At 37.7% G+C, this 21,769-nt stretch overlaps 1 protein-coding gene across 3 annotated transcripts in view; it reads left to right on the top strand.

Moving 5' to 3' along the window:
• Nucleotides 1-9,406, top strand: part of ALCAM (activated leukocyte cell adhesion molecule) — a 203,539-nt gene extending 194,133 nt beyond the window's left edge. For all 3 annotated transcript variants that reach the window (XM_023559067.2, XM_023559066.2, XM_064273033.1), the window contains one exon: nt 9,299-9,406. In XM_023559067.2, the coding sequence (XP_023414835.1) occupies nt 9,299-9,386 (88 nt within the window). In that variant the 3' untranslated portion in view covers nt 9,387-9,406. The remainder of the gene's footprint in view (nt 1-9,298) is intronic.
• Nucleotides 9,407-21,769: the final 12,363 nt, after the last annotated feature.

Raw genomic sequence — 21,769 nt, 5'->3', positions numbered from 1 at the left:
ATAGGAATCAACAGCCATTTTGCTTAAAGTGATAACTCTGTGCTGCCAGGATCCCAGTCTTAAATACCCACAGCTGCAGCATCCTTCTGTGGTGAATCCCAGACATGCTGTAAACTAGAAATCACAGAAAACATCCCTTCTATCTATCTTCTTCATGCTTCTTCCAAGATAGTTTTCAAATTTGTTATGTATAGGTTTGCTTTTGAAAAATCAAAAATCTTAGGAACTTTATGAATATGTAAATTATTTAAAGTAGGTTATGGTTTGTTTTCCAAATATAAAATCCCATTGTGATATTTTATCAATCTTTTCAATAAATAAAAAAAGATAAAATATCACAATGGAAATTCAAGCTGGATTCAGAGAGGATGTGGAACGAGGGATATCATTGCTGATGTCAAATGGATCTTGGCTGAAAGCAGAGAATACCACAAAGATGTTTACCTGTGTTTTATTGACTGTGCAAAGGCATTTGACTGTGTGAATCATAACAAATTATGGATAACATTGAAAGAATTGAAATTCCAGAACACTTAATTATGCTCATGAGGAACCTGTATATAGATCAAGAGGCAGTTGTTTGGACAGAACAAGAGGATACTGCGTGGTATAAAGTCAGGAAAGGTGTGCGTCAGGGTTGTGTCCTTTCACCATACTTATTCAATCTGTATGCTGAGCAAAAACTCCAAGAAGCTGGATTATATAAGGAAGAACAGGGTATCAGAATTGGAGGGAGACTCATTAACAACCTGCAAGATACAGGTAATTCAACCTTGTTTAATGAAAGTGAAGAGGACTTGAAGCACTTACTGATGAAGATCAAAGACCACAGCCTTCGGTATGGATCACACCTCAACATAAACAAAAATCCTTGCAACTGGACCAATAAGCAACATCATGATAAATGGAGAAAAGATTGGAGTTGACAAGGATTTCATTTTACTTGGATGTAAAGTCAATGCCCATGGAGGCAGCAGTCAAGAAATCAAACTGTGTTGCATTGGGCAAATCGACTGCAAAAGGACCTCTTTAAAGCAAAAATGTCACTTTAAGGACTAAGGTGTGCCTGACCCAAGCCATGGTGTTTTCAGTCACCTCATATGCAAGTGAAAGCTGGACAATGAAAAAGGAAGACTGAAGAAGAATCAATGCCTTTGAGTTATGGTGTTGCTGAAGAATATTGAATATACCACGGACTGCCAGAAAACTAACAAATCTGTCTTGGAAGAAGTACAGCCAGAATGCTTCTTAGAAGCAAGGGTGGTGAGACTTTGTCTAACACACTTTGGACATGTTATCAGGAGGGACCAGTCACTGAAGAAGGACAGTCTGCTTGATAAAGTAGACAGTGAAAAAGGGGAAGACCCTCAACAAGATGGATTCACACAGTGGCTGCAGCAGTGGGCTGAAGCATAACAATGATTGTGAGGATGGCGCAGGACTGGGCAGTGTTTCATTCTGTGGTACATAGGGTCCCTATGACTTAGAACTGACTCGGCAGCACCTACGAACAACATCTTTTCAAATTATACCATCTCCCAAGAGTGTGAATACTGGTGATGCCTAGCACCCCCAACCCCCACTTCTCCTGTCTCCTCCATCTCCCTCCAATTACTGTAAAAGAAAGGCACACTTAGGGGGCACCACTAGCTTAGCCTCTTATTTCCTATGGAAGACATCTCTAAACAGATATATAGTATTGGGGAAAATCTCACAAAAAAGGTTAAAGAATCTAAGCAGTTATTTGAAAGCAATTTAACCCTTAATAGGTACTATGCTTCTCAAAGTAACACAGAATGAGAACCTAGCTGAGACCTAGATTTAAACTCCTGCTGCTGTTCATTAGCTCTGCGGCCTTGGGCAGCACCTCCATGACTCGCCTTAAATGTGGTGTGTCCCTGTCACATGGTGGGTGCTTTCACATATACTGTCACACACCCCCCACAAACACACCAGCCCTGTGAGTGGATCCTGTTGCTCTCCTGTTTATAGATGAGAAAGCTTGCTGAAGAGGAGTGATTTTTCTAACAACCAGACTTGACAGAGGTTGAAAACCCAGGACCGCTAATCCCAGGACCAAGAATTTCTCTCCACCTCCAGATTAGACTGGGTCAGCTCTAGGGACTCTTTCTACGTTGACTTATTATGATTTATTTATTTATTTATTTTCTATTTAAAGTTTCTAAAAATGTACACTGATGAAGAAAGCTTCAACCATCATGATTTATATTTTAATTCAAACAGTTATTATCTATTAATTCCTAACAGTGTCCCTCAATTCAATTGACTGAAAAATATGTTGTTGAAGGGAATATTTAAATATATTTTTGTTCTCTGCCAGCAATAGATGGAGTTCCACTCTCTGTAATTCTTTCAAATCTCTTGTTTTCCAAAATAAAAATAATCACATTTTTTCCATAAAAGTGTATTCATTTTTATGATGTCAGTTTCAAAGTTGAGTCAAAAGTAATCAGAATAATTTCTTAAAATAATTTCCCAGCTAAGCAGGAAGGACTTTTAAGGAACAAAAGTGGAGAAAATAATAACTTGTATGTAAATCTTACAAACATCTACTCAATCAGTGAGTGAGTACTCCCTCCCCACTAGTGTTAAGTTTTTATATTTAATACATTTAATAATGGCTAACAATTCAGCATACTATAAGCAGTTTGGCGTCCTATCAGTGGTATAATTGTGTAAAGTGGTGCCTGGATTCAGGAGTCAGGCTGCTGGAGTTTGAATCTTGGCTTTGCTGTTCACTAACTGTGTGACCACAGGCAAGTTTATTCATCTCACTGTAAATTGAGGATTGTGTAAGTATCAAATAATTTAGTATCTATGAAGTACTTAGAACAGTGCTTGGCACATGAAGCATTATGTAAGTGTTAGCAGTTATTATTCTGGAAAGTGGGATTAAGAAAGGAGAGGAGAGATTTTTACTCGTCAATGTTTACCTTTTCTTATTGTTTTATTGTGTAAATTTTGCAATAAGAAAAATAATCAGTTTGAAGCCACTAAACTCTTATTCTGCAAATATATTTCGGGCTGCATGTTTACCCTTAACTTTTATCCCCTTCTGATCAGTGAACAGTGATAGTTTTGGTCTGATTATGTTTTAGCCTGATGTGCAGAAAGATAGTGTGAATTGCCCTAAGTACCCTGGAGAGAAGTCTTGTCACTCCCTTCCTCTCAGTACTTCCTTCTGTTTTGGACGACTTTATGAAACCACAGAAACCACTCTCGATCTCTGGAAAAATACATCCACCTACAAAGTAAATGAAACAGTAAATAAAAATAGTTTCTAGTTTCTCTTTACACCTCTTGCCTGGTTCTTTCCATTTCTAGCCACAAGGATCATGCTTTTTTTTTTCCCCCCCTGTATAACTTTTTTTTTGTTACAGTAAAATTTGTATATATTAAATATACAATTAAATTGGTTTTGGTAAATATATATATACCCATGAAGTTATTACTCAGGTCAAGATATAGATGTTCTATCACAGGGGTTTGCTGTGGGCCAAAATCAACTAGACACCACCTAATAACAACATCACCCCCAGAAGATCCCTCAGGCTCCCTTCCAGTCAAGACCCACCTTTCCCATCCCATTAGACAATCATTATCCTGAGTGTTACCACCAGGCGTTACTTTTATCTCTTCTTGAACTTCATGTAAATGGAATTATACAGAATATACTCTTTTGTGTCTGGTTCCTTTTACTTAACATAATGTTTTTGACATTCATCTATGTTGTTACATGTATTAATGATGTCCCTTTTTTTTTTTTTTTAGTTGCTAAGTAGTGTTCTATTATAAGAATATACTACATTCTTTAGTCCACTGTCTTGTTGATGGACATTTGGATTGTTTCCAGTTTTGGCTATTATGAACCATATGACTAAATAGTTAATATGGCTAAATAATACAGACATTATCGTACAAGTGTTTTGTGGACATGTGTTTTAATTCTCTTGTGTAAATACCAAGGAATGGAATTGCTAGATCATAAGGTAGATAGTTGTTGGCAAGAAATTACCAAGCAGCTTTCCAACTCATGGAAACCCTGTTGCTCTACTTGGGTTCCCTTTGCTGGCACCACCATCCAGAAAGATGGTGTTCCACCTCCAGGCACAGACTGCCTGTTCATAGGCTTCATCTCATTTGTTTCTGTTCCCTTGGAAATCACAGTCTTTTACTACCTGTTGTCCAGTGGCTGAAAATACTTGTTTTGTTTCCCTACCCCACCCCAGTTCTTTTTTATTATTCATGTAAAATCTAAGACCCTTGAAACATTGCAATTTCATTTAACCTCCTTTTTTATCCTTGTTGCTATTGTTGTCATATGTCTTAGATGTATGTATATTATAAATCTCATATGACAATGAATATATATATGTGTGTGTGTGTATGTATACACACACACACATATATATATTCAGTGTATGTATCGGAGCCCCGGTGATGCAGTGGTTAAGCGTTTGGCTGCTAACCGAAAGGCTGGCAGTTTAAATCCACTAGCCGCTCCTTGGAAACCCTATGAGGCAGTTCTGCTCTGTCCAGTAGGGTCACTACAAGTCGGAATCGACTCAACAGCCACGGGAAATATATATATATATATATATATTTACATTAAACTGTTGGTTGTATTTTAAAGAAATTTTTTAAATACTATCTTATATTTAAGCACATTTATACCATCTCTGTTTTCTTCGTTTCTTGTACATCTGAGTTTCCACCTGGTGTCATTTCCCTTCAACCAAGAAATTTCCTTTAATATTTCTTATAATGCAGGTCTGCTGGTGATGAATTTTCTTGGTTTTCTTTATTTAAATATTTCTTTATTTTGCCTTGAATTAAAGAATATTTTCACTGGATATAAATTTCTGGATTGAGAGTTTTCTGTGTTTTTTTCTTTCAGCATTTTAAAGATGTACAATTGTTTCTGGCCTACGTTTTTTCTGAGAAAACATCAGGTATCATTCCTATCATTGTTCCTCTTAATTTTTCTGTGGCCACTTTCAAGACTTTCCCTTTATATTTGCTTTTGATTAGTTTGGCTATGAAGTATCAGGTGTAGTTTTGTTTTTGTCCTTTTGCATGGGTTTACTGAGCATTTTTGATTTGCAAGTTACTGGATTTTACTGAATCTTGAAAATTTTGGTCACTATTTCTTCAAATATATTGTCTGCCCCATTTTCTCTCCCATCTCCTTCTGGGCTTCCAATAACACTCCTTGATTTCTCCACAGGTTATGGAGAACCTGTTCATTTTTTCCCTATCTTCTTTCTCTTTTTCCAAATGTATAATTTATATTTCTTTTTCCTTAAATTCACTGATGCTTTCTTCTGCCACCTCCAGTCTGTTATTAAGACCAATCAATAAATTGTTCACATCAAATACTGTATTTTTCAGTTGTAGAAAGTCCAATTTTTTTTGTTTATATTTTTCGCTGCTGACATTTCCCATCTATTCTGTCATTATTGGCATCCTTTCCTTTAAGTTATTGATCGTATGTCTAGTAGCTGATTTATAGGTGTTGCCTGCTAATTCCAACATCTGTATCATGCAAGGACATTCTCTGGACACAATATTACATTTTTCTGTTCTTCTCATGTCTGGTAATGTTTTGACTATATACTGGACTTTGTGGGTGATATGTTGGAGACTCTGGGTTCTGTTATCTTCTTCTAAAGAATGTGTTTTGTTTTTTCTAGCTGCCTGTTAGATTGCAGACTGATTGCCTTGATCTCTTGATGATTAATTCTACGTTTTGTTATGGCACATCTGTCTTAGGGTGAATGCTTAGTCCTGACATAGTGTTTATTTGGCATTTCTTGGGTTTCAGTAGAAAGACTGAAGTGTTTGCCAAGCTCACCTGCCTTAAACCAAAAAAACCAAACTTGGTGCATTTGGGTTGAGTTCAACTCATGGTGACCCTGTGTGTTACAAAATAGAATTGACTACTCTAGGATTTTCTTGACTGTAATCTTTATGGGAAGCAGATCAACAGCATGTCTTCAGCAGTGCTGCTAGGTGGGTTCAAACCACCAAACTTTTGGTTAGTAATAGAATGAGGTTCAAATCTACCTCCCCTGTGTGAGTAGTAACTTTTTTTTAATCCTTAGTAGTCTCAAATCCTCTTTAGAAGTAAAAAAAGATAGGTATAAATAATAAATACATTTAACCAATACTATCTTTTTTTATGCAATTATGTTTTTATATTGACAGAAATAGGAATCTGTAAAGTGGTATTGCTAAGTGACTAATAGTTATTTATGAAACATTTTTCACTTGTTTGCTCAATGGCTTCCATCAGGAAAAACGCTCTCATTGTCTTGTTTTGCAATTGTCTAGTACCTGGTCTCTTAATAACAGATAATTATATATCCCAACTACTGTGATTTCATTTTCTAATTTTACCTTATGCACAGAGAATGTGAATATTTCACAGGCCTGATCTATGCAGGCAGCACATGCATTTTGACTCTTGCCCATTATAAATGCTCTAATTCTTATAATTGCAATAGAATGAATCCAAGACAAGTTAGTATTGATTATCTTTGTCATTGCAATTACTTCTGTTTTTGGTAAAGTTTTTGGTTATAAATATTAGAATAATCAAGGTACATGTTTATACGTATAATTTGTGTACTGCTCTCTGAAGGGATAGAGTAAGACATCACTCATGTTCTGTCATTTGAATGTGATATTTTCTCTATTTAACCTATCTGTGAAAAATCAACCAACTGTGTACAAACTTCATATTGCTAAACACTAATATCATAAAGAAGAGTATACATAAATAGATATAAACTGTAATAAGGTCAGTTAGTTCAATTAAATAAAATAAGAATCTTTTGCATATATACCATATACCAACCATTATAGTATGTGCTGTGGTTAAAATATAAATAAAATGTAGCCCTTATTCTCAATGAGCTTATAGTTAACTCAAGGAGACTAATAAGATTGACTGTATTTTAAAGCTGCATGGGGCAAATGGCTGGAAAACTTGGCCGAGACTCTGAAAGGAAAATTTGAATCTTTCTGTATTGAAAGGATGAAGAGTGGGATCCTACTGGCATCTCAAACAGAAGCCCAAGAGGGCTGTACTTGAGGAATCATATGGACCAGAGGTTGACTAAATCTTACAAAAACTGTAACTGAATCACAAACTAGCTCAATACCTGACTGAATAGGAATGATCAGCTCCTCACCCTATCTGTTTAACAAAGGAAAAGAGGGAAGCTTATCTGATAGAAAATAACATTACATGGAGTCTCTACAGTTCTATACATAGTGCCAGGCCAAAAAAAAAAAAATTGAAAAGGATTACACATGCAAAGAATTTAAAAAAAAAAAAAAAAAGCAAGCAATAATCAAGAGAAAAATTAACTAGAGAAGCAGACCCATAAATGATCTGAATAATGTAGCTAACAGGCAGGATATTAAAAGAATAATAAATAATATTTGAAGAGCAGAATAAAGATGGTCATAATACATGGAAGAATGCAGAATTTCACCAGAAAATTGAAATCTATTTAAAATTCACATTGACATTTTAGAATGGAAAAACATAGTATTAAAAGTTCAGTCTTTAGTGGATGAATTTCACCACAGATTATCCATAGCAAAGTACATGAGAAGGGAACTGGAATACAGATCAATTAAAAAACACCCAAATTAAAGTATAGAGGGAAAAAAAGATAAGACAGACAAGAACATGAGACACACAGAACATACACAAAAGGCCTAATTTAAATATAACTGAAATCCCAGAAGGCAATAAGCATAAGAATGCCCGTCATCAGCAAATTAGATTAATAAATCATGGTAATTCACCCAGTGCTATGCTATATACAACAATGTGAATAATGAATCTACAACTACATGTAATATTCTGTCTAAACCCCACAAGTATAAGATTGGGTAAAAAAAAAAAAGAGAGACACACACATAAATACATATGGTGTGATTCATCTATATACAAATTGAAAGAACAGATAAAATTATTCTGTGAGAATTTAGGACTGTGGTAACTCTTGGGGAAGTGTCAGTGACTGGAAGGAAATATGATCAGGAACTTCTAGAACCGTGACTCTCCTGTTTCTTGACCTGGGTGCCACTTACATGGATGTGTTCAGTTTTTGAAAAGTCATTGAATTGTATTCTCATGTTAGGTGCCTTATCTTGTATGGACATTATTCTTCAATAAAACATTTTTATATGATTTGTAGACTTGTAGGAAGAACAGACTTCAAACAATCTTTAGAGGTCATCCTAATCTATCTCCCACCTTTTTACAGTTGAGTTTACCGAGACCTTGTTAGTCAAGTAACTTAATGTCTCAGAAAAGAGACTAGACCTCAACTAATCTTTATTCATATACGTTCCTTTCATTGCCTACAAGATAATAGAAGAGAAAGAGCTTGTCATTTATTATGCAGTACATTTTTGGCACAGGAGAAAAAAGTTTGTGATAAGATTATATAACTCAAAACACTCTTGAACTTATTCACAGTTTGGTCCTATTTACAAGTTTGAAATATCTGTTTTGTAAAATGTTATCACATATTATAAAACTTGAACATTTTGGTGGAGCTTGAGATTACTCTTCTGCCCTGTGACTAGATTTAGAAAGCTGTGCTTTAACCAAATTATGCATGTTAAAATCACAAATTCATCTTCTGCTGCCTGTAATGAATGTCCTACTTTGAATGAGCCCAGTGCTTTTTTTCTGCTTGGGTATTTATGATACCCCATTACATCCCTTTCCTTAGGAAAGTTGTGATTGTCTGCAAATGAGTTAAGGAATTCTATTTAAAGCATAGAAATACTTTCAATGAAAATGGAGTTTTATACCCCAGCTTATGGAATACCCCATGTGGTATTACATAAATTCCTGAAAGTAGGAAATGCTACTCAGAATTGTATGGCAAAAATATTTTGAAGTGACCTATCACTGTGTGTCAAATGATAATAATTGCTTCCCGTAAAGTGGAGAGTAAAACAGCTCAACCAAAAACATGATGCGACTCAGTATGTACAGTGTATGTGTGGATGTGTGTGTGTGTTCCTCTTAGCCGTGTAATTGCAGCTCCACTACCAGGCTGATTCCACTGGAATGTGTTCTGTGATTAGCCCAGGCTCTCAGATGTGGAAATGACTGCCCTAGTGGTTTGCTGGTTACAGATTTAAAATATTTGCTTTTCACGTATATGTCAGTTTAACCCTAAAAATTTCTTAAAGTTATATATGTGTGTGCCAATATGCTAATATTTATTTAATTGTCTTATAGGACTGCATCAAAACATGTGAACAAGGACCTTGGTAATCTGGAGGAAAACAAAAAGTTAGAAGAAAACAATCACAAAACAGAAGCCTAAGACAGAAATTAGTTGTCCAGGTGGGTAGGCTGTGTGAAGTTTATAGACATGATTTCCAGGGACGTATGAAACATTCTTGAAGATGAAAGGGAAAGGTCTGATGTTAAGATGCCTCATAATTGCAGCTTTCAAAACAGGAAGAGTTTTTCAAATGGAAATTTTTGTGACTTAGGTGTTCTCAGAAGAGTGGAATCTCACACATCTCCCAGTCATCCCCAATATAAGCGTTAGCCTCTAAATAATCAAAATCAGTTTTGATATTTTAACACCCAATTAACATGGGTTTAATTAACACTTTGTATTCTAATGCCAAGATTTTGCTGATTACAAAGCAGGGTTTCGAACCAGCTCAAACCGATCCAGTCATGGCTGACGAAGCAAAACCAGAGCAGATGGGTGCTCTGGAAAAATTATGGGCAGAAGCTCTAGAGTAGGAGACTCGAAAGAGGCACAGTGAGCCCTTTCAGGGTCCCGATGAGTTAGAATGGAGTACTGGCAGGACTGTGGAGGGTGACACACATTCAGAGCGGCAGGGTCGGCGCCATCTTTGAGTAGGGCACCGCTGTTTTCCAGCTCTGCTTCAAATCCAACGGGCCAGAGATTTGGTTGCTATGCAGTGTGTATGCTGCCCTTGTTTTCTAAGAGGGAGATTAGGTTTCTAACAGGGCTTCAACCCGTAATTTTTCACATGTAGTTACCATTCCATTTCACCCAACATTTAACAATTCCTGTCTGTTCTGGTTTCACTTCCTCGGCAGAACTGATTTGAAGCCCTGGTGCAAAGTAACTTTATTTTATTGACATTTGTGTAGAATAAGAGCAGATCCTAATCCTTTAACAGTTGTGAGAATAATTTAAATTATAAAAAGCTCAATCTAAGTATTTAATATACAGATAAACATGAGATAAATATGAGTGCATTTATATACCCATCTCCCAAATCATTTTAAAAACAAACAAGCTTGTGTATGTGTATGTAACACACGTATGCTTTTCTAGTTACAGTACATCTGTGTGTGTGTGTGTATACGCATATTTGCATGTACACACATATGCGTAAGGAGCCCTCGTGGCTCAATGACTAAGTGATTGGTGCCTAACTAAAAGGTTGGCAGTTCGAATACACCCAGCAACTTCCTCAGGAGAAAAGACCTGGCAATCTGCTGCAGTAAAGATTGTTGTTGTGTGCCATTGAGTCCATTGCAACTCATAGTGCCCCCATAAAACAGAGTAGAACTGCCCCATAGGATTTCCAAAGCTGCAATCTTTACAGAAGTAGACTGCCACATTTTTCTCCCCCGGGGCAGCTGGTGGATTCAAACCGCCAACCTTTCATTTAGCAGCTGAGCTTTTACCACTGTGCCTTCCATAAAAATTTTAAAAACCCACGCCGTCAAGTCCTTTGCAACTCCTAGCAACCCTATAGGACAGAGTAGAACTACACCATAGAGTCTCCAAGGAGCACCTGGTGGGTTTGAACCGCCGACCTTTTGGTTAGCAGCTGTAGCACTTAACCACTACACCACCAGGGTTTCCCCATAAAGATTACAGCCTAGTAAACCCTATAGGGCATTTTGACTCGGTCCTATAGGGTCACTGTGAGTCGGAATCGACTCAACGGCAGTGGATTTGGTTTTTGGTTTTTATTGGGTCACACTATGAGTCGGAATCAACTCAAGAGCACAAAACAGCAACAGCATATGTATGTCTGTGTATATAAGTATGTGTGTATGTATGTGTGTATATGTATACGTGTAGGATTCATATTATCAATGTTGTGTATATTGCATATATAATATAGCTATAAATGTGATTTTTAAGACAATCTCAAGGAGACAGTATTGTCACTTGCAATATGAGCTCTTTCTTTTTATTCATGTTCCATTGAGCCAGCCAAAAAAAAAGCCATTTGGACAAATTATTTTGTGTGTCCTTGAGAATGACTGTTACTGATGTAAAATCCACAACCACCACAGTAAACCTTGGCATCATTGTAAATAAACCACAAGTCTCAACTTCAGTAGGCCACCTGAGTTAACTCCTTCATAAGAATGGGGGACGTGGGAAATAAATGTAATTGGGAGAATTCACACAAAAGAGAAGAATAGAATAACCGAAAAAAGGGCATACATTCAAAATCTGAAAACCAAGATCTCAAACCGATTGGACAAAAGAAGTGGAAATTGGAATTCCTCTCCCATCCTGCTTTCCTTTGGAAGCCAAGCATGGGATGATTCGACCTGAATTTTTTTTTTTTTGCTTTTGCGTCTCTAAAGTTTTCTCCTCAACCTCATATAAACATAGAGTTTTACCCTGTATTCTTTTAAATTGGGTAGAGTAAGTTTTCAGAGGAAAATTGAGCTTGAAGACAAACCCCCACAAAATAGGGTGTGAATTGAAAGAGTAAGTGCATTTTTTTTTTTAGCCTGAAGAGAAATGAGATTTTTTTTCTGCAAACCTTGTCATCTTAGTTTGAATTCAGCCATTTTCATAAAAATAAAAAACTCTCAACAGTTTCTAATTTTTCTTCTTTTTTGTAATAGACGGGACGCAGCCATGCTTGAATTAAAGGTAGACTCAGGGACAAGAGTTTTATAGAAAGGTTCCTATTAAAATAACCCCATCACTTTTAGTACAATGCCACTGTTGATGATGAAGATGATTGTTGCAGTAACTTATCTAAATTGTGTTTTCTTTCTTTTTCATCATTTCAGAGAAAAAAAAAAAAACCCATATAGACCAATTGAAGCATGAACGTGGATTGTATTTAAGACACATATAAAGACATTGACAGCAATTCATGGTTCAAGTATTAAGCCGTTCATTCTACCAAGCTGTCACAGGATTTTAGAGAATTATCTCAAGTAAAACGATGAATGAAATGATAAACAGTAACAGCAGATTTTGGCAGCCATGATAATAGGTCATCTGTTTTGTTTGGCTTTTCGTTTTGTTTTTTCTGTAAACGTCTGCACTGAGGATTTCTTTTTGGTTTGCCTTTTATGTAAATTTTTTACGTAGCTATTTTTATACACTGTAAGCTTTGTTCTGGGAGTTGCTGTTGGTCTGATGTGTAATGGAATGTTTTTATTTCAATTGTTTGTATGGGTTTCTGATTCTGATTGCTATCAGTAATGCCCCAAACTTGATCACAAGCACCTCAGACCCAAAGGTGGCAGCTTGTGAAGACTGGGGACACACACATCGCTCTAGTCAAAGTTGTGATTTCCATCACAAAGAAGGGGGAGCAGAGAGTCAGAATAAAAAGCACCATGTGAGTTTATTCTGTGTATGTGCCACCCGCTGACTCTCGGAAGTCAAATCACACATGCGTATGGACACATACATAAAAGGGTACTCCCAAACTGACAATTTTGCCTATTTTGGGGAAAAAAAAACAATTTGGGCAGCACGTAGTTTCGAGACACCTACCAGTAAATTATTTTCCCTCAAAAGAAAAAGCAAACCAATACGTGAGAGACAGTTTGGAAGAATCATGGAGAACGTTCCCACTTCCATAGATCATAATGTAAATCACTGTAGTTAAAAGTTGGTTTTAAATCCTTTGGGTTATCCACTGCCTTAAAATTATACCCGTTTCCTTTAAAAAAAGATACCAGTCAGAATTGGAGATTTTTAACAGTGGTCATTATCAAAGCTGTGTTATTTTCCACAGAATATAGACTCTATATTTTTTTCGTGTGTGTTTTTGTTAACTACGCTACAGATACTGAATGCACCTTGAGATAATTTAGTGTTTTTAACTGGTACATAATTTATCGAGCAGTACATGAAAGTGTAATAATAAAATGTCTATGTATCTTTAGTTACATTCAAATTTGTAACTTTATAAACATGTTTTATGCTTGAGGAACTTTTTAGGGTGGTAGTGAAAATGGAAACTTTTTGAAGTAGACTGAATATGGGCCAATGGTTACCTGTGATTAGACTTTTAAACTTTGCTCTTTCAAGCAGAAGCTTGGTTTCTGGGAGAACATTGCACAGCCATTTTTGTCCCAGGATTTATATAACTTTACAGGAAAAAAAAAAAAAAATGAACATCAGATTTCCAGGTATATAACTGTGTTCTTTGGGGGAAAAAGGAAAACTGGTGTTTGTTTTTTAGGTCAATGGGATAAAAAATCAGAAGCCGATGAAAAGAAACTGAAGATTAAAGTCAGAAGGCAATTAGGAATAGTATTTTGCTACTTCCGCATTATTCAGAAACACGTGTTATTGTACATTTGTCAACCGTTTCCTGTCTGGGCAATAGTAACTGAGTTTAATAAAATCTTCCTGTAGTACATTGGTAGGGATTAAATATATAAAATATCCTATTAGACTCGATGCTGTATAAAATATTATGGGAAAGAAGAAAATATGTTATTTGCCTCTAAACTTTGATTTATTGAAGTTTTATTTGGCAGGAAAAAAAATTGAATCTTGGTCAACATTTAAACCAAAGTAAAAGGGGAAAAACCAAAGTTATTTGTTTTGCATGGCAAAGCCATTCTGTTATCTCTGTAAATACTGTGATTTCTCTCTCTCTTTTTTTTTCTCTTTAGAATTTTGTTAAAGAAATTCTAAAAGTTTTAAACACCTGCTTTCTGCAATAAACCATGAACACTACAAAGAAATCACTTCCATCTAAAATTTTTTTTTTTCCTTTTTCCTTTGGTGTGGGAGATCAAAGCTTCAAAGTCTAACTCCTAAGATATGTTTGCAGGAAGAAGCAACGTGACAATAGGAAGAGAGGGTTATACTACAATTATTTCTTGGCGTCCACTTGCAATGGTTAACTAATTCCAAAAACAGTTGTCAGAACCTAGAGAGCAGAACATGAGAAACAGGGAGCCATGGACAAAAAGCAGAAAGCCTGCTGGGAAAAAGGGACAACGTTATTACCATTGAATCAATGCCTGGACAAAGAGCAAGACTCAGTTGTGTAATGGTGGCCAAGTGCACAGCAGTGCTGGGAAGAAGATAACTCATGGTCCTCAGCTTTAGAGGTTTTGTCTCTCCAATTTAACTCTTTGACAACAGGAGACAGGTTTTGCCAGTTCAAGGTTCGCTCCATGTCTGTGACTACAGGAATTGTATGTGGAAATGGATTAACATACCCGTCTATGCCTAACAGATAATAAAACTGAAATATGTCTTCACATAGCTCTCGCAGCTGCCTGCCTCTTGTCTAAGCTTGGAAGTTCGTGTATAGAAAGTGATTGTGTGTATTAAAGAGTGGAAATATGTATAGTGACTCTTCATCTCTCTGGAGTGAGAATACAGAAAAATAGTCTATGCCTGCCTGTTATTCCAGGGGGGCCAGCTTAACCAGTCCTAGATTCCACCCGTGACTGGTTCTACAGTGTGTGTGTGTCTCTGCATCTTCAGTTAGCATGATCGTACTTATTGTGGGTGACCTGTGTGGCTGCACTGAGAGCTTCATTAAGAGGACATTTCCCTAATTCCTCACACCTGTCATAAACATGCCAAATGGCTTACCATTTGAAATTACCTAGGCATGAACTTTCATGGAAGTGCTTTTCCTTCTAAAAAAAGGTAAAGCCAACTGTGTGCATCAGAGAGGGAAATATTCATTGAGCCCATCCTATGTGCTAGGACCATGCATACATTATCTTATTTAATCCTTAACAATTATAAATAATATTAAAGATCCCCTGTTTGACAGCTGAAGAACTGAGGTCCGGAGAGCTTCCATAACTCTTAAGTGTGCTTAGCATCTACGTAGGGGAGTTGGGTATCAAACTAGGTAGAACTCCAAAGTCCATGCTTGGCCTAGTCCACTGTAGTTCTCAAATTTCCTCTGAAGAAACTCTCCTTTTCATGATAGATAACACTGAAGAATATTTAACACGTGAATAAGTTGTTCCATCTATAAAGGAAAATTCCAAGATGTTTAAGTCATGTAACTGTCCATATTGTATAATTTTTCAACTGTATTTGGATTAAATTTATTAGACAGTATGTATTATATATATAACTAAAAAACCAAACCCGCTGCCGTCAAGTCAATTCCAACTCATAGCGACCCTATAGGACAGAGTAGAACTGCCCCATGGAGTTTCCAAGGAGTGCCTGGTGGATTCGAGCTGCAGACATTTTGGTTAGCAGCCGTAGCTCTTAAACACTATTTCACAAGGGTTCCCATTATATATATAGACACACATATATATTATTTTTACATGCACATAGATTGGTTATCACATATGAAGTGCCTCTTATGAGACAGGAGCCCTGGTGGTGCAGTGGTTAAGAGTCCTGCTACTAACCAGAAGATTGGCAGTTCAGATCCACCAGCCACTCCTTGAAAACTATGGGGCAGTTCTGCTTTGTCCTGTAGGGTCGCTATAAGTCAGAATCGACTCTATGGCAACAGGTTTGGTTATTACGAGATAGGCACTGTACTGATGTTTAATTTACAATATTTCATTAAATCATCTCAACACCCTGATAGAGGTGTTGCTATTTCCATTTTACAGATGAAGACAATGCAAACAACTTTGTCTATAATCACTAACACAGGAGGTGGTTGAGCGAGAACCCACACTCAAGACACCAAAGTCCAAGGAGCTGTATTCCCCGTTATTGTTTGTCACCTGCATCCTGAGACTGTCCATCTGTCTCTGCTTGCACAGGGCACCAAGATGACAGATTTGCATTCAACCAGCTACTTGTTCCTCCTTGTATGAACACAGCATTCATATTCAGAATAGCTTGAAAAGAAATGAGAAACTCGTGCAAACTGCTTTGAATATAATATTCTGTAAATGTTAGGGGTTTTTTTGTTTGTTTTTTTAATCCTGTGTCTAAGGAATCCAAGGTACTAACTGTACTATTTAAAAAATCAGAGTAGTAGATTTGGCTTTGCAGGTATTCCTTTACAACAACAACAAAAAAAAAAAAAACAGCTAAACATATGTTTGTTTGTTTGTTTGTTTTTATTATAAGCTCCTTGAAAAAAACTAGCTTTTCAACACACTGTCTTGGGAACACATGAAGCAAGAAAGCTGGAGCTCATTTTCTTTTTCCCCCCACCATCCTGCCTCATCTCTTTGCCATCCTCATTCAAATTCAATTTCTTTGCCTTCCCCCAAATGCTGCCCCTCTCTCGTTTTTTCCTTCCAAATACTTCATGTGCACAGATGTCCTTTGGGAATGAACACACAGGCACATGACTCCAAAAGAAGCCCCCATTCTCAGGCGATTTGGTCTTGTTCCCTTTTATTCATCAGCCGTAGGGAAAGATCTTACCCTGCGATGGCTCAGCAACTGAATGACAGAAAAGATAGTCCATTGCATAAATACACGCATACACACGCAAGGACGCATGTGCGCGGGAACACACATACATGCCTGCAGACACACATTGTGGGCTATTTTACTGCATTTTCCTGAACAGCAGGACATGATTTGTTTATCAGGAAAGGAATTATTCAAAAAACTATAAAATATTTTCCAAATAGCAGCTATGGGGTAGAAATGTCCCTATATGCACTAATATTGATATAATGTAAAATATTAATATTTTGATGGGAAGTATTCTTAAATATAACAGATACAGTATCACATTAGACCCAATAGTTGCAATGAAATTTGTACACGTACACCTGATTGTATAGATTCTATACCACAGAAAAGCTAATAAGGTCCTCAACGTGATACCCAGTGAGGCCCAAAATAAATCTTTGGAATCTTTGTGAGCTCTGTGTTTGCAGCCAGCAGAGGCTGTGGTCTCCAGAAGGTACAGCATTTAATCAAATGTGCCTTTGGAAGCTGTCAGAAACTCCATTTGGACCATTCGGGAGCTAAATAATCAAAATGAAATCTCAACTTTTCCCTTAAATATTTTCATTCTGATTCTGTATTCCCAAGCAGACCAGAATACATTGAACTTCAATTAGCAGCTTAAATTGATGGCTTGATTCCACAACACCTGAGGTGTTTACTTCCACAGAAATAGAGGATGAAATTTAAGAAGCCTTATACAATTCCCTGAATTCTCATCAGTAAGAGAACCGCATTACTGGTGAAATAAGATGTAGCGACTGCTTGAAAATTGATTCACAGCACTCTGCCTGGAATAGCTTATTAAGGAAACAATATTTATGCTAAGAAAAGGTTTATATCTAAGCATGATAGTCATCCCTCAGATGTTAAACTGTTACTAAAAACTCAATTTACTTATAAGATTTGGCTTCTATATTGTTAGTAATAACAGCTAAGTTCCTTTTTTAATTTGATTAGAATTGCCTACCGAAAGCTTTAGCCACAGCCTGTGTACTGAAAGACAAATAGACATTATTAATTGTTGAGTGTTGATTCCAGGAGGAAAGGTTTTTTTTTTGAACATTTGCAGGTTCATTTACAGTTACCATCTTGTGATTTTTCTTTTTAAGTAAGCTTTTTGCTTTATACATAATAGTTTCATAGGAGCTTTTTAAAAGATGATGAGATCTTGGGTGCATTGCAACAACATACACATAAGCAACAGATAGCCTTGCCCCAATTTCCAAACTGATGGATCTGTTTTGAGAGAAATGTGATTAAAAGATTGTCTGTAGTGGCTTTGTTACTCTTTCGTTCCTTCGGGTTTGGTTTTTCTTGAGTGTAATAGAATAAACTCATTAAAATAGCCAACATGTACTTCAGAGTTATCATCAGTTATGTTTTTCTTGTCCCAGTGATAATGGTAATGTATGATGTAATCAACGTTCAAGTCAATGAGCTATGCATGTTTATAAATACTAGTACTATAGTTCTTACTGGGTTTTTGTAACATAGATGGAGTAAAATTTATATTGGGCCCCTCAACATTATTGCCCAGTGCCTCCAGGCATTACACAGAACAGAACCTGGCAGTTTGTGTTGGTAAGCCCTGTTATTCCCCTCCAGGGACAGTCTGCCAATAAGCAAGGTACCCACGTCATCAAAGATGTGGTGAAACCCAGGTGAAATTGTGCACTATAGCTTAGTAAGTAAACACAGTTAAGCCCGTGAGTACCTTGCCCCTGTTCCCCTACCTTACTATTGGAAGTAGGGTGTGTGTTTGTGTAGCTTGGAGGTTGAGGAGTCTGCCTCTCAATTTCTCTTTTAAAATTATTTTTCCTGGCTTTTAATCCAATGAGGAGATCATGTGGTTGGGAGCAAAGTCAAATGGGCTTTACCAAAATAGTTAACATTCCAATTCAGAAATTAAAGATCGGGACAGAGCATTCCAAGGTTTGGAAACTTGGATAAGCTGAGGGAGCTATTCATTTATGATTTGAGTGTACGAATAAGCTCCACTTTCCAGACATAAAGCATATATATTTATAATTGCAGTTAACCGAGCTTTTGCTAAAAGAGGGCTTTGTGATGAGGCATGCAACCAAATCCTTAGCAGCAGCCCACACGCCTCTGATTTTGTCTCTGCTCACATTTTCTTCCTAGAAGACACCACCACAGTGTGGTTCCTTCCTTCCACTCCTCTCTGTGTGTGTGCCAGAGGGTGGCTCCTAAAGTTGAACACTCCAGTGGTAATTTTGAGAAAATTATCCTGCTCCTGTCTGTTTTATGGTCTAGTTGTTGCATTAATTGCCCTAATTCTTCACCCTTACCTGCATTCATACCTTTTGCCATGTGACTTTGCAGTTCCTCCCACAAAAAGATCACAACATATTTTCCCACCCCTGGACACTTGTTACCTGCCAATAGGGTTGACCCCAACTCCTGGAGACCCCATGCACGTTGGAACAGAATGCTTCCCAGTCCTGTCCATGCCCATGGTTGGTTGTGGATCAGATTGTTGCAAGCCATTGCGTTTTCATTGGCTGGTTTTTCAGAAGTAGATCTCCCGGTCTTTCTTCCTAGTCCATCTTATCCTGGAAGCTCGTTGAAACCTATTCAACATCAGAGCGACATGCAAGCAAGCCTCGAGTGACAGATGGGTAGTGCCTGCACTGGAGGTGCATTGGCTGGGAATCGAACCCAGGTCTCCAGCATGGAAGCCGAGAATTCTATCACAGATCCACCCTGGACACTAAATTCAGCTATATGTTTTGCTTTGGCCAAGAGAATCAGTTGGAAGTGACGGTTTGCTAGTTCTGAGTCTAGGCCTGAAGAGGTGTAGTGTGGTTCTACTTGCTCTTGTATTCCTCTCATTGCCATGAGAAAGGCAGCCTGCTAGTCACAGAAGGAAGTCAAGGGCAGATCTGTCTCAAGTAAGAGGTCCCAGCTACGCCTAGCCCCGAGCAGGCCCACAGCCAGCTGAGCAAACCTAGCCAAGGTCAGCTGAGCCCAATCTAGATCAGCTCTTTCAAACGGCCCACAGACACACAGGCTGCAACAATAAACAATCGCTGTTTTAAGTCACTGAGTTTTGAGATAGTTGGTATGCAGCAGTAGCTATCTGGTACAACTCTTCAGAGCAACAAAGACTGGTTGACTCACCAGGTCAAGACAATACTAAGAACATTCCACAAAAATACAAAGACATTTTATTAAAAGTCCCAGTACCCAGTGATCGGTCTTTTGTGCTTTTGATATTCTCCCCTCCTCCCTGACCTTCCTGTGGACATTTACTATCCAGGGCACCCAACTCTAATATATGCTATCAAATATATTTTGATATCAACCCAGAAAAATTACTTATAGTAATGGCAGATAGCTATTTAGACATCTTTCTTAGGTGTATCAATCACACACAAGCTTCTTGGAGACTGGCACATCGTGTGTTCTGCCTGACTCTGGACAACATTTGTCCTTTCCCGTTTCTCAAGAAGTTCAGCATTCTAGACAGGCTGATACAATTGCTTTCTCTGTATCCCCATATAATTACCTGCCAATACCTTTCCCCAAATTAGAAACTATATTCAGGCTAGATATTCCGCTGACACCACATTCCTCTCCAAATGTCAGAGTCTCTTAAAAAATCTTCTCAGCTCAAAAGGCCTAATTATCTTTTCGGTAATTCATGTCGTTGGTCATTAGGAAAATCGCGCAAATCAGCAAGCGTTTAGGTGCCCAGGCACTAAATTGGGGCATGAATTTAAAAGATCACAGGTAAGTTTCTTCCTAGGAGAAACTCAAAAAGTTTTCTCAGTTTTCATTAACCTTTTTCATATGTCTTCGCCTTTCAGGCAGAGGTTCTCCAGACCTATAAAACTGCTCAGCATAAAAGATTCAGTGTAAGGAAGTGGAAACATGAATAGGACTATTTGAATGACAAAAAGTTGGGAAGCAGTCCTAAGCACACTTACACATGCATACTGGAGGCCTGGTGGTGCAATGGTTAAGCTCTAGCTACTATCCCAGAGGTTGGCTGTTTGAACCCAACCAGGGGGCTCTTCAGGAGAAGGACCTGGTGATTTGCTCTGAATAAAGATTACCCATTGCCGTTGCTTCCGCTCATAGCGACCTTTTAGGACAGAGTAGAACTTCCTCAGGGTTTCCAAGGCTGTGAGTCTTTACAAAGGCAGAGGGCTACATCTTTCCCCTGTGGAGTGGCTGGCGAGTTTGAACCGCCTACCTTCGGGATAGCAGCCAAGAGCTTAAACATTGCATCACCATTAAAGATTACAGGCTAGGAGGCAGTTCTACTCTGTCACATGGGGTAGCTATGAGTAGGAATTGATTTGATGGCACCTAACATATGCGGGAACCCTGGTGGTGTAGTGGTTAAGTGCTACAGCTGCTAACCAAAGGGTCGGCAGTTCTAATCTGCCAGGTGCTCCTTGGAAACTTTATAGGGCAGTTCTACTCTGTCCTATAGGGTCGCTATGAGTTGGAATCGACTCAACAGCACTGGTTTGGTTTTTTTTCGCATAGACTGTCGCCAAACTTCTCCAAGCTATTCAGAACCTGACTGTCCACCACATCCTAGATGAAGTAATGATGGTTGTGGTGTGTGTGTAGATGAGACGGCACTTCGTTTTTTGTTTCCCCCAAATAGCAAAAGTCATCTTTGAGGGACAGATGAATTTATTGACTTATGGAAAGTTCATGGTCTTTAGAAACAAGCAGATTTGATCGGACTTCTAAATGGATGAGAATCTTCAGTTTATTAGCAGTGAGGCCTTGAGTATGTTGTCTACACCCCATCAACCTCAGTTAGCTTATCTGTAAAACGACAGATGTATTACTCACATCAGAGCTTCTTGTTGTTTAAAGAATAAAACTAATGCATTGAAGAGAAAATAAAGACTCCGAGACCTAGTGTTGAGTCCATACTGGAGATTACTGCGGGGAAATCTAATTCAAGAGAGGGTATGTTCCAAAGAATGAAGCTAGGCAAAGAAATAGGTAAGTTTTTCTAAATACAAAAATTTTGAGAAGTGTCTTTCCCTACTTGGGGAAGCTAGGTCTCCGAGAGCTCGAACTGGCTG

This window comes from Loxodonta africana, chromosome 20 (assembly GCF_030014295.1).
Source record: "Loxodonta africana isolate mLoxAfr1 chromosome 20, mLoxAfr1.hap2, whole genome shotgun sequence".
NCBI lineage: Eukaryota > Metazoa > Chordata > Mammalia > Proboscidea > Elephantidae > Loxodonta > Loxodonta africana.
This window is presented reverse-complemented; position numbering and strand designations above follow the sequence as displayed.